This window comes from Macadamia integrifolia, chromosome 3 (assembly GCF_013358625.1).
Source record: "Macadamia integrifolia cultivar HAES 741 chromosome 3, SCU_Mint_v3, whole genome shotgun sequence".
Lineage (NCBI taxonomy): Eukaryota > Viridiplantae > Streptophyta > Magnoliopsida > Proteales > Proteaceae > Macadamia > Macadamia integrifolia.
In genome coordinates this window covers 35,709,400-35,723,872 of record NC_056559.1, presented here as the reverse complement: position 1 = coordinate 35,723,872, position 14,473 = coordinate 35,709,400, and the positions used below count along the sequence as shown (strand labels likewise).

Here is a 14,473-nt window from a genome sequence, read left to right as displayed (position 1 = left end):
GCCATCTAGGAAAAATTATACTGCAAAGGGACTACCAAACCATCTAGTGGACTTGGCATAGTTTGGTGCAAGAAGGTGCATGCCTGGTAAACATTTAGAATTGGAAAAATCAGAATCATGAATGGCCCGAGAAAACTGTATCTGCCTCAAAATTTTATCATAATAAAAGTGGACTTGCTACCATTTTCAAATACAGTGCTGCAGCTAAAATCCATCAAGGTAAACAAATGGAACCAGTTTCAAAAGGCTAACCATAGCAAACTGGGTTCTCACAAAACCATGAATTCTGCATTTTGAAAAAACTAAGACAAAGCCAGGCAAACCAGCAAATTTTACAGCCTTCAGTTGAAAGTAGCCAACCCCTCTGACCTACAAAAACCTGTACAATTCGCCCCAAAAAATCTCATTGGAGATTTAGCAAAGAACTGAAATATTCAGACAGGTAAGTTATCAGGTGTACCCTTCAGACACCTCACTCAGCAGATTTCTTCTCAATGGTGGCATCCCACTTGCGAAACTGTAGCATTAACCAGCTTACATCTTCACGAATACTCAAGATCCAGTAATTTCAAGCAGAAAGACTCGCATGTTGGTCACCCCAAGACTAGTGACTTGCCTCCTGTACCACAAAACAGTATCTATGAGTGTCAAAGGGACAAAGGGAGGGTTTTCCACATTTCATTATTTGCTCATTGATTCAGAACCTGACCGGTAGTCAGCTGGTCAAATGCATAATGGGATTAGAATTTGGAACAACCAAATGACAATGTTAAATGACAATGTTCTGGTTCGAGATACAAAAAGAGGTTCTCCTTTCAACTAAAGTATGCAAAGCAGGCGAAAACACAAGATATAGGCAGTACTCAGTAGTTCTCCGGGACTGGGGACAAAACCTCCTCACTATTCCCTCAGGGCCTCAGCCTGATTTTAATTTAGATTGGAATAAACAGAAATTATGATTCCAGATGTTTAGTTAAGCCAGAAACATTTCTAATTTTTTTTCATAGGCATGAACATTTAATCACAGAATCAAACTCTACATTTCAAGTCCTTTTTGTGAAAATAACTTTTTCAGCAACTTCTTTAACCTCTATATAACTATTGACTCTAATAAAAATTCAATTTAAATATAAGAAAGACTGCAAAATGCAAAACCATATTCCCAGGCATGTGGTCATTCTTGAACTGTTGGAAACGGTAGATTGGTTCACTGCGATTTCAGAAGTTAGAGAAATGGCCCTATCAAGAAAACTGCACTCACTTTATCATTCCATACCCCAGCATTAGCATACATTTTCTCCATCACAAGTCTATATGAAGATCTAGCATGCTCTTGGGATAACGTCATCATGGCAGAGAGGATATACTTACTGTTTGAACACTTCTTGTCTCGACAGAACTTGCTTCCACAGCAACACTGAAAGGCCTTCACAGGGTGTTTATGGTCATCAAAGTCAATCCCGTAGTCCTGCAATTCATAGCAAGCATAACTGACAAAATTAGAACTCAAATAATTACTAAAAATGAGTAAGTGCAGATACCACGAAAACTTTTGTACGAGGCTACATTAGAAGCAACATAATGTAGTTAAAAATCACCTAAATTGACTTATTTCAGAAATGAGCCTTGGATTGTGTTATATATGTGTTGGACCTTTAGTTCAATGGGTTTTCATTGTAATAAGCCACTTTAATGAGCCTATAATGTAGGTAGAAGCTAGGTATATGGGATCACTTAGTTAAGTATCTTTATTTCTTTACTTTAATTGTTATTAAGTGTTCTTTAGGAAGGATTAGGATTCTATAAGTTTAGTCCTGCTTTGGATCTATTTCCTTAATTATTTTAGTTTCCTAGTCATTTTTTTTGGGGGTAAGAGTCTCCTAGTCAATTTAGGTTACCTTATTAGTTAATGATTGGTTAGGCTTAAACTTTTTAATGTTTTATCCCATTTTTGAGTCTTCTATATAAGTAAGACGGCCTAGCATTGTACACGAATTTAGTAAAGAAAATTTCCGCTTTTGCTTGCTTCTTCATGCTTGAAGACCTCTTGTATTTGATCAAGAAACCCCTTGTGCTTGATCATGAAGATTGGTGTTTGATCCAACCGAATCACCTTGCCGTGCCCGGGTGTTATTTCCTGTTGTTCTTGTTCTGAAGCTGCTAATAAATTCCTGCAACTAGAATCTTTGCTTCTAAAAGATCATATAGTACAAGTTTTTTTGAGATTAAGCAATCCAACCATTAACTTTTTCGATGAGAAAAGATCTTATATTCTGGCACTGTTTTTATCTTTCAAATTCAGTACTACATTATATCAGTAATCAAATCTTGACAAGAATACAACATCATGCAGAAGAAATAATCTTCTGATGTCAGCTGGTGGTATACAACAATGTGGCACCAACCTAATTTGGCCATTTGAGCCTGAAAACCACCCATCAAAAACATCCACTGAAACCTTCTAGGTTTCGACTTAAATTTCGTGGTTTGAGACCAGGCTCAAAACCAAAAATGAAACCTTAAACCTTAGTCCCAATCGGTAGGTCAAATTGGTTTAATTAGCACACTAGCGTATACCATCAAGCAAGGGTCCAAAGTCCAGCTACCATTTTGGTTGTGTTTTTCTGCAATCTAAGGATTCCATTATGTTTAGAGGGCCTAAATTAGGTTTCTCTAAATTTTCGGACCTAATTTGGCCATTTAGGTTTCAAAACCATCCACTGAAACCTTCCAGGTTTTTGACTGAAATTCCGCTGTTTCCCAAAATAGTTCGAAACCTTGGTCCCAATTCATTATTTTGTACACTCCAGCCACCCTAATTCTGGTTAGAAAGCTCATGAGATGGTACTTAGTACCCAAATTGCAAAATCCAAACATAGTTAGAGTAGCTTATAGTGTGGAATTAGGTATCACAAGCACATGGAGGGATTTCTCACTTGATTTAATTTTTATTAAATTTGATCTTTTGGAGTTTTCACTAATAACAAACCAATCTACCTAAGCTTGAGCAAATCATAGCCAACATTACAGGGAAAAAATTTGACACCAAGATACTATGACCAACAAGTGATATGAGCCCAAAAAAAAAAAGGAAAAGACAACAAATACAAAATTATTATGGGACAAAAGGTGATTTCAGATGCCCTTGATGGAAGATATGGCAACTTAGACCACTTACCCAGGTAAGTTCTTCCAAAGCAAATATGTTTCTTGTTGTGAAGAAAGCAAGCTGCATAAAACCACATGCAAACCTCTCAGTATATCCAACTTTTAGAAAATTCCATACCACTGAACATAAAGCATATAAGAATCTATACATGAAGATACTCTGGCAGCATACATGATAGTAGTGATGATCAGGTGTCTCCACTTCCACTGGAATCCCAATCATGTTGGCATCAAAACATCTACAGAAATCACAAGAAAAATAACAGGAGTTAAGAACCACAAGAGATAAGGGAAAAGATAGAAAAGCAATTACTTTACCAATCATCCATTAAAAAAAGAGAAGAAACATTGCTACTAAAATGAAAGGAAAGTAATAGAACCAACCAATTTGTGGATTAGAGCTCCAGAAGAATCATTTCAATTTATAATTAACTTTATAAAGAAAAGAAAAACTCAATTTTGTTAATTTTGTTACCACTTTGTGGTGCCAAGGATGTCAATGGCCTTAAAACTCTTCAAAAAGACAAGTGAATGACCTGGAAAAGATCAAATAAGTAGAGAGCTTACTGTCATATCCATGGTTAGCAACAACGCGTTAAAAACGACATTCCCATTTTGAACGTGTTTTTCCATTTGTTTCTCAACAATACAGGGAAAAACAGCAAATGGTCAGCATTTCCTTTTTAAATGCATTTAAAACACATTTCCATTTTTTGGCTTTTTAAAGACATCAGACTTGTTGAACACAATGGCTACTTAACTGACCATATCTCTCTCTGCTGAACTCTAATTGACCTGATTCTTTCACCAACGTGAAACTGACTCGAATGACTACATTTATTATGATATCAACTTCAACTCAAGTTCAATGGATGGACCCCGAAATTAAGATACAAACTGATGCATCTATGAAAAGTGCTTCTAAAGCAATGACTCCCAAATCCAACTGAACATGCATCACTCTGGGAGCATGCTGACTGTATGGACAACAATGAACAACATCATAGCCAAGCCAAATTTTATTGCTTAACAGGACTTTGGACACTTTTTTTTTTGGTTAGGGCATTGGATAATACTGGATGACATGTCTTAAAACTTATAATGGGTTGTGGAATATATATAGGGAAAAGGTTGGGTATGCCACCGATATCAAGTATGCTAGCACCCATTGTGTCTATCTCTCTCTTCTCTTTTTCTGAAATGACCCTCATATCCTTCCTGAATGATACTCCATCATGTGATCCTATTGGTGCTATCCGCTAGCATATTTGATATTGGCGGCAGTATGTCCATATAAGTTGGATATTTTAGTTGTTTTGAACATTAGATACATGTATTCAGCTAATAATTCCTCAAATTATATGGACATACTGCCTCATCTACACGTTTAAAACCTTACTGTCCATTCTCATTTTTTTTTTTCGACGATAGTACCATTAGGAGTTTGCACCATTTAAAACCCGTACCATCTGTTTCCCTTTTTTTATGTTCCCATTTTTACTAACTATGGTTGTATCTACGTCTTTGGTATTAAGTCTTATTGTTGCTATATATGGGGTACAAGACATGTCTATGCTGACAAAAGACTGTAAAAGCCATAAACAGAACACTTGTGTTCTTAACTTCTTGCCTTCTTGGAATATAATCCACCTGCTGAAATGCAAGTGAAGAATGATTTTACCATCATCTTTCTTTTTCCTCACTAGGACATACTGTAAGCTTGCTTTTGCAGGCCCCCATGACAGGTGATTGTAAACCCCTTCACAGTTTTGAGTATTCAATTCCTTAAGCCAGTCTCTTCAATTTCCAACAGAAAAACAATTGTTCTGCAGCTACAGCCTACAGGAGCTCCCTTTATTACATACCGATGATTTTTCAGCCAATAGAAAAACAGATCCAACTTATAATTCAGTAGATAGATAAGAAGTCCAATAATGTGATCATAACTGTGTACAGTTGCAACCATAACTGATGAGATACTTGAATTTGTATGGCATTCATTTAGTAATCTATTTGGGAAAACTCAGTAATCTTTGCAGCTTCTTCATTTATCGTCCAAAAAATTTATAGTGATTCCACTATATTCATTTCTGAAATCATAGTGGTGAATATTTACTGCACTTCTTTGGTTTGTAAAACTCCTAATGTAAACAGTAACAAAGATGATGAGGTTATCTCAAAATTTTGCATTGGCAAACTCTAACCTGTCCCAATTAGTGGTTAACCCTACTCCTTGAATGTCAGATATGTGGGGACTCGTGAAATCCCAGACGTTTCCACTGGACCCTAACCCTAAGGGCAGCTGTTTCCTGCATGGTCCCCACAAAAGACCTTCCTGCATGTACCAAAATCTTGGCCACATGTCAAGTTGGATGGGGCAAATTTTGTGGACACGTTGTCCCAAGGTACCCTCCTCATGTGTCAATCATCAGGCAAATCAGAATTGACCAAATGGAAAAATAAAACCTTGAAAATCCAGGACTATCAATTGTGTGGATAGATTACCGAAGGGTGCATGACAACAGATGGGAGAGAATACAATTGAATTAGACCCTAAATTTTGACATGTGGCCAATCCAGATGATGCTTATCCATTCAATTGCCATATCATTCTTTAATGTAGCAAAAGTAAGGTGCACCTTATAGGATGTGGCGCATGCAAAAAAACACCAGGACGTTCCTATCAAAAACAAAACGGAAAAATGATGTATGCATCGAATGGTCATAATATGACTTTTCACCAGCTGATAGACCCAACATTTTCCATTAAAAAGCACTAAAAAGCAATCTGCACTCTGGTATCAGACATCAAGTGTTTGAATTTTTGTATCAAAACCTCTCCAAAATATTTACAATAACAGGCATAAAAGTATCAAATTCATATGCAATGTTAAAAACAAGTGCAATTGTTGTCTGATTTTGATGGATAAGATGAAAGATTTACTGGGGAAGGAATAAGGTTAAACAAAAAGGCTGGCAAAAGCTAGCACATAAAGGGTAATGAAAAGGGCCCATAGATAAATTCTTTCTCCATCATAGAAAAGTAGACTTAATTTTCTTGAAAACAATCACCCCACATAACCAACAAATCAAGAAGCCCAGAGAGCATAAAATGTTTCAAGAAAAACTCACTAAAATGACCAAAAATAAAAAGTCAAACATCACTTTTTTATTTAATGAACACATAAAACTACTAAGCAGGCATTACCTGTGATTAATAAATCTGGCAACATTTCCATAGAATGTAGCATCTAAACAGAGACATTCTTCATCATTTAATACTCCTTCAGAGCCCCAATCAGCATCAAGCAGCACAGGGTATGTATGTTTTTCCTTTCCTGAGCTTCGCATATTGCGCTCATATAGCTCAATGTTAGTAACAATTTCACCCACATACTCACAGATAAAAGTACCTTTAGGAAGACCCTCAAGTGACTGAAGACCCCATCCTTTCTTTCCAGGTGTCATGAACACCTGAAACATAAAATTTATTGAATAACTGGAAATTGAAGACTCTGCTGATTTCAGCTAATCTACAGAGAAAAAATAGGTTCCATATAAGTAGGCTCTGGAGAATGATGCATGTCTGTAATTTGAAGAAAAACCATGTATATGTATCTATATGAGTATATTTTTGAAACTTCAAACAAATTATGAATCTCAACTAACTGGAAACAAAGAAATGATTTCTGACCTGCAACTTGCATGTTATGCCTCGCTGCACTACTCGATTTTTACATCGCTTGTTGCAGCCACATTTACTCCAGCATTCCTTAATAAACTTCCTCACTAAGTGGCCCTTGCATGGATCCGCCAACCCATCATTCTTTGATCTTTCTAGGGGACAATCTTTGCAATAAAAACGCGATGGGTGTCCATCAGGGTCACGAAGCATAGAAATACATTCATCCAGAAACCTTTCCTTCACTCTACCTTCCTGTGTGTATGCAAACTCACCCCCACTTTCTCGTGCACAAGCACAAGGTATGGAAGACGATAAACAATCACCAAAACAGCTCGAACAACAATCTTCGTCTCCAATCCTTGCAAGTGAAAATTTTACATATGCACTTTGATAGACAATATTTTGTCGAATATAGTAAAATAAAGGTGGACACTCGTCTCCACCAAATTCATTTACTACTGAAATTCTTCTCTTTTCTTCCCCTTTAGATATGTCACTGACATCATGGAGAGGCCTCACATCACCAAACAGGTGCTGTTGGACAGCCAGCAAACTACTCGAATTTCCTCTACCTTGATCTTTTGGCTCCTTTTTCTTCTTCTTCCTTTCAGCATTAGAGTTCGCAACAACTTTGTGATTAAGTCGTGTAATGGGATCATGTCTATCCAGGCCATCCATGGCTAGATGCCTCGAAATTTGTGGCAGAGGAATGTTAAAATCACCTGATCCACTCGATGAACCCAGGGACACGTTAAAGTTGTTCTGAAGATTCTGCTTGGGTCCCAGAGCATTTGCCACATTAGAGCTTCCCAATGTATCAAGAGTTGGTATTGCGTTTCTTCCATTTTCTGCTTTTTTATCTGTAGGGCCACTACCCAATTCCAGAAAACACAGGCACAATTCTTTCATTAGATTCATCACAGAGAAACGGGGCTCAACAATTCGGTACGATTTTATACATCTGTCCTCCACCATTTTAAGAACTTTGTCCAGATTTGGGACATGGAAGCCCGATTGCCCAGGTGCAGAATCACAGCTTAACAAGATTTTGACCTCTCCCAGTGGTGAAGATGCAATCTCAAAACTAACAGAAGATTCTTTTGGGATGTTTACATGTTCATGCTCCTTCCCAGTCTTGCAAGCTTTATCTGAAACCCAATCACCTTCACCTTCTGCATCCTCCGACTGAGAAGCCTGGGCCGGCTGACAATCCACTTCCACAGCGGAACAATTTCTGCTTGAAGAAGCCTTTGTACTAACAGGATCTGAAAGATTTGAATAAGAAAATACAGTCAATTAGAGAAATATCAGTCCTTACCTAGAATCCATCCAAAGTAAATGCAAATCAAATGTGTAAGGAAAAAAATTTAAATTTCTGGAACAGTCATTTAATCATAGCGTTGCCTCAGTGTCAAGTGTATGCTCTAATTATTCAAGAGAAAATAACCTCTTAATCATCTTAATTAAGAAACAGATCTAAATATACAACAACAACAACATAGCCTTATCCCAATAGAAATCATTTTATTTTCTAGAGGTTTCTTCAGACATATATATATATATATATATATATGCGTCTTGCATTTTGGGGTCCGACAACTCATGAAATTGAAAGAAACATTTGTATAAAAGCCTCTAAAATGCAAATTGTCACTTATTCAAAAGAAGGTGAAATATATTACCATGTTTCAGTTAGTAAATCAAAACATCATCAAGTGCTATTAGAATGGATTGCAAAAGTCAATCCTATTTCAACTCTATCACACCATATGAATGACATTACGTATTCAATAAATTGTCACATGGTAAAGTCCCCAGTCTCATACAGTTATTTATTATTGTACAGGAAACAGTCTTCCATCTGTGTGTGTTTTTTTCTCTCAACTACAAAAATGGTAAGCATAGAGGGAAAAAAAACACAAGAGGATTATATAATTCTACATTACTTGCGAGTTGCAGCCTTATATAAACTCTTAAGAACTGTTATCTTTGTCTCATATATAAGTGAGGGAAAGTGTTCTCTCGCAATATTCGTTGGTTGAAAGGGGAATATAAGAGGATTGACTGACAGGGTTTCCATCACTATCTTTCCTACTTTTTTCATGGGACACAATTTGGGTAAGCAACTTCCCAAAAAGTCCCTGCCTTTAGGGGGAAAAAACTTCTAAAATAGAAGCTCCTAAAGAGTTTCAAACTCAACTCATTTAAAGACTGGAAACTAAGCATTCTAAAGTTAATTTTCAAATTAAACAACTTAGCCAATTTTTTTTTTCACTTTAAAGGTAAAAGAAAATTTGTCTTCCTCCATATGACCTAATATTTGAACTTCAAATTTTGTTCCATGACAAGTAAATCCATAAAAATTACAAGCTCAACCCATATAGCACAAAATCAGGCTCCATTCTTCACTCCAAATTGCACCAGGTGATCTATTGTAGCATCAGATTTCTAAAGAAAAGAAACTTTTTCTTGGTTATTTCAGTAATTAAAACCCAAATATAAAAATCTATATTCATATGTTGATTCTGCACATCCTATAAATCTAAAAAGTAGGATGAATGTTTCAATCATAATGTTACAGAACATCTTTTATTTATTTATTTATTTATTTTTGATAGGTATGCACATATTTTTTCTTAATATAATATCCAATGCAAAGGCAAACACATATGTTATTATTTAACCTTTTGTATTATGGCAATAGTATTTAACCATTAGTCACTTTTGAAAGCTCTGACAAGTGATTAGCAATAGCTTGGTATGGTGCAACTTTGATCCAGGAAGCATAATTAAATAACTCATTACTATTTTAAACGCTTCTCAATTTTTGACTGACCCAAATTTTAAGAAACCAGAACCAGCTGAATTGAATAATTCAGGAAGCCAAAAATCCCAATTTCTAATTTTTATAACTTGACCTAATGCACGGTATAAAGCAGTTGTAGGCTAGCAAGACTATGGAAAGGCAATCAAGGTTCATAAAGAAGAGAATACATGTTAAACACCTTCAATTCTCTGGGGGACTGGAATTGGACGGATCATGGCGATTGGAACCACAAACTGAGGCAGATCATCTGTGAAATCCTGGCTTTTGGGCTCTATGAAGTCATTATATTTCTGATTAGGAATCTGTTCTCTAGGGATAACAACAATTCCTGGCTCAATCTTGGGCACTTTAAGACAGACTGCCTGAGATGCTGCTCCCTCTGAAGGAGATATTTTGTCCCTAAAAGCATTTTGAGGTGAAACAGGCTCCTTCCCTTTGTCCTTAAAAATTGAAGGTGATCTTTTCTCCTCAACGGCAGTTTCGGGTGAATCCTTCCCTTTGTGTCTTTCTAATACCTGAAGTGAAGCAGAGTCAGATTCAATTCTTCTGTCTCTTCTACATATTTCTAATGGCACTGCTCCTTCCTGCTCGGGGCAAGTTTGGGGTGAAGCAGATTCTTTTCCCTTGTTTTTCATATGTGCCATAGGTGAAACAACCTCAAGCTCAGGCTCAGGCTCAACTCTTTGGTCTACAAACTGCATAGGTCCTGTTCTTCCCTGTCTGTAGCAAGTTTCAGATCCATACTCCTCAAGTTTTGGTCTTTTAAGTGAACCTTCACCCAAAATGGAGCTGGAGTTCCAACCTGAAGTCGAGGACTGACCACCCGGTTGCCTACGCAGTCTTTTCAACGAAGGTTCAGACTCATTCGCAATGGCTTCTCCTCGGTCCCTTTCTTCTGCTGCCTGATAGATGAAGAAATAATGAAACATAATTCAAAAAGGCAGATTCAAAGTTAAACTTCCCAGAGAAACAGAAAATATGCACCTTAGATTCCTCGTACTCAAATATAGCATCTGCAAGAGCTCTATAGTTGTCTTCTTCAATGGGATCCCAGTTTTTATCAAACAATCTCCAGAGATTTTTTAGGACAGGCTTGACAATTTCTTCATTAAGGCCAATCGCCTTCATTGCAGCAAAGGCCTTTCCAACTCTTGGATTTTGTGTCATTTCTGATTAGAATCTATGACAAGTGTCAATGTAACACCACCTTTCTTCTTTCACTGAGGTAGGAGACAGTTAAGTCAGTAGGAAACCTGTAAAAGGGTAAGATATATCTGAATGAAAGTATTAAATGAGCATGATATTGCACATACTAACCAAGCACAGAAGCAATAGGGTGTGCAGATTGAAATCAGAGAAGAAACTTTTCAATTTGGAAAATCACTAGAAAATTGAAAGATAAAAGAAAATAGAAACACTAAAACAATACACAATCTACACAACAACAATAATGATAACGCACTAAATTGAAACAACAAGAACAATGATAATGCACTAAACTGGTGATCTGGAGAGGGGGAGAGACAATAGTTACATTTAAAAAGAAACACACACACACACAAATTAAAGAATAAAATTGGACCAACACAGTATTTGGAATTCCAGACCCCAATTCAATTAAAAAAAAGAGTCAACAATTGAATTTCAGTAAATAAAAATGCTTTTGCCAATAAGAGAATAATAACACCAGAGATAGAAAAATGCAAATGGTGCCCTTGACTTCAAGATGGACTGAAAGCATCACCAATCAGGCAAGCAAAATTCACTGAAAGTATCACCAATCAGGTAAACAAGATGCACTGAAAGTATCACCAATCAGGTAAAGCTGAATAAATACTTCATGGTCAGCATGAAAGATTCCACGCTCCAAGGCATACGTCCATACAAGGCACGGAAGACACCTTGTAGAAGCCAAACTATCAAAAAAATTGCAAACTGCAACGATATTGCCACCAAAAATACGGCACAAAAATTCAAAAGATAATAAGCATGCAACAAAGCACATGATGATCAAGTGAAAACTGAAGATCACATAACGGACGAGACCAAACTCATCTTTAATGTTGAGTCAAGCCACTGAAACGGGAAAAAATCCAAAAGCAACCGCGCCAGTTACATTTAGAATAGATGTCTTGTATGCAAGGAGCATTGCAAGATTCAACTTACATGGGCTAATTTTCGGAATTTATATTTGTTTAGGGATGGGATTATTAGGATTAAGGGGAATTCTTTGTAAGCACGGAGAAGCGTGTGGAAAAATACTAAGAATATGATTATTAGGATTAAGGGGATTTCTTTGTAAACACAGAAAAGAGTGAGAAATATTATTAAGGATGGGATAATTAAGGTTATGGGAATTTTTTTGGGTGAATAACTTTTTCTCCATTGCTAGTGAAACTGTTCTTATCTTTCGCTGACTAAAGCACCCTGTCAAACCACGCATATCTTTACCAAAAAAAAAACCACTCATATCCTAGCGTTGATTGTGTGATTGTTCTTTTCCCTTGTGTTTTCTGCATCATGAAAAGATTTCCTTTTCTATAAGATCAACTCCGGCAGAACCAAGAAGGTTCAGTCAAAAGCAACATCAAAAAGCATCCCAAAAAAAAACCTCGCTCAAAAGCAACATCAAAAAGCTTTCGAAGCACAGAAGCTTCGAAAAACTCATCCAAGTAAAATGAGGGAAAACAAAAACTTACGCCGCAAGCAAAATTCAAACTACTTGAAACAGAAAACCAGATGATAACAACGCTGTGCAAAAGCGAAGGCAGGTGTATGACCTCAACAACAGCAGAGTATGAAAAGTGTTTAGAACATCATCACCAGCAACGAAACAGACTGAAACTGCCTTGAAGCTGCATCGGAGATACCTGGGTTCGTCATGGCATGCAGCTTCCAGCGAGAAAGCAGGTTCAGACTGAAGCAGAGCCGAAAGCAGATTCAGTCAAATACCTAGTAATCATAAACGAAACCATTTCAGAAAAAAAGTTCGTCCGAAACCCTCCAAGAAAGGCTGAACTTAATGAAAATCATTCCCTACCAACGATCAAAAGCGATAATGAACTGGCATTATCAAGAACATCCAGTGAAGATACATTAAATGCTAGGGCACATCAATCGATTGGAGAGATTCGCCCAGCAAGAACACAATATCTTAGAGCTGTCCGCACTCCGCAGAGTAAAAGTGATTAAACAGAGAGAGGAAGCTGAAGCGAGAGAGGAACTATAAAAAGAAAGAGGGAAGAAAGACGTGAAATGAAACGGCCTGCTTGGCTTCCATTTCAATCAACGTAAACGTTGCGTCATTGGCTGGCTGGGATGAACAATGTATGATTCGGAGTTTCGAGAACAATGTAGGCCTTTGCTTACTGACCGTTGGATGGACTTATTACACTTCTAGACTCGTCCTGCCTGTCATCCAATGGCAGAGATCTAGAGAAAGAAACTGTCTGAATGTCTAATATCGAGCCTAGATCGATTATCAAAAAGGAAATTTAGCTGTTGCCCAGCGACCCTTAAATGAAATAAAGAGTATTTGTAGAGGCCAGAGGCTGAGAGCTCAATGTATTGGTGCAACTGCTACAAATGATTTTCACACGTATTTGTGAATTTATAGGGAAGTAAGTTATTTCATTTTTTTTTAACAACTAACAATTAATTGGCTGCAGCCCGAATAGTAACTAAATTTTTTCAAATTATTATTTGAGATCAAACAACATTGGTAACTAATCAAGGCCAAATGTTTATAGTCCTATTAACGACTTTTGTGTAACACAATGGCAAAAGAATCCAGCCATTCTAGAATAGAAAACACTCTAATTAGTGGATGCAAAAAGACTATGTTGTCCCCCTCACTTTGCACTGATGATGCTTCTGCGAGCCCTCCCATTGACAGATGATGCTTCTCTACTATGTTGCGTGGATGTCAGCACACATCTGATAACCTAAAGCACCTCGGAGTACGTGTTGTGCACCAGACCATCAAATGTGTGCTGCCATCCCTACCACACAGGTGGCAGTACACATCTAACCGCATATCTGGCATTTCTTATGCCAGACCAACATGTTTGTTGTGCCCATAAAGCAACTCATTTATAGCCCAATTAACTTGTTTAAAGACTGACTATGACCTGATTATGCGTCGATAATCTACCGACCGAATATAAACATATACCTTGTCTATGAGGATCGATTAGCTTTGTAGGGCCTTAAATTACTGAGACTGAGATTGGACCCGATCAAACCGAATGAGACCAACCGATTGACACCTAAGCAAAACTATGGAAAGAGAATATGAGATTCTGAGTGGTAAAATTACTAATATGTGCCTCGTCAAACATATGCTCTAATTTAATTCCTATTCTCATCTTTGTATTGTCTTCAACTTTTCGAATCCACGGGAGGGAAAGAAAGTTGGTCTGATAACCAGAACAATGTAGTCAACTGGTAACAACATCTTCCTGTAACAAAATGGAAAATTTGGGGTGGGATTTCGGCAATCTTATTAGGCCCTGTTTGTTTGATGGGAAAAAGTAGGGTAGGTGAAGGGATGGGATAATTTGAAAGTTTTTCATAAAATTCCATTTGAATTTGATCTCCTTCCATAGCTCACAAGCAATAACTAGTTCAGGGTACATTTGCGAGCCTCATGGATAATTTCGTTACCCTCGCGAGTAAGATCACGTCCCTCATTACGAGCTTGTACACATGTAATATAGATCAATAAATCTTGATATTGGTATGTAATGATTCAGGCTAATTAATATGTTTATTTGGCGAGATAATGATAAAGA

The 14,473-nt window shown here is 37.1% G+C and overlaps 1 protein-coding gene across 7 annotated transcripts; it reads right to left on the bottom strand.

Annotated features, from left to right (window-relative positions):
* Positions 1–124: 124 nt before the first annotated feature.
* LOC122074850 (probable inactive histone-lysine N-methyltransferase SUVR2) lies at positions 125–12,933 on the bottom strand. 7 transcript variants are annotated; one of them, XR_006139073.1, is made up of 10 exons: positions 12,721–12,933; positions 12,461–12,632; positions 10,665–10,933; positions 9,859–10,582; positions 6,863–8,118; positions 6,377–6,642; positions 3,318–3,407; positions 3,179–3,229; positions 1,372–1,468; positions 125–619 (listed from the first exon to the last, which is right to left on the bottom strand). XR_006139073.1 is itself a non-coding variant. In XM_042639819.1 (10 exons), exons 3-10 carry the CDS (start codon positions 10,845–10,847, stop codon positions 594–596), a joined length of 2,670 nt encoding a protein of 889 aa, XP_042495753.1. In that variant the 5' UTR covers positions 10,848–10,933; positions 12,461–12,632; positions 12,721–12,930; the 3' UTR covers positions 125–593. The 7 variants fall into 7 exon arrangements, 6 of the variants coding, with proteins under 6 accessions (XP_042495753.1, XP_042495754.1, XP_042495755.1 ...); XM_042639819.1 differs by having other exon boundaries at positions 3,341–3,407; positions 12,721–12,930; XM_042639820.1 differs by having other exon boundaries at positions 3,341–3,407; positions 10,665–10,900; positions 12,721–12,930.
* Positions 12,934–14,473: the final 1,540 nt, after the last annotated feature.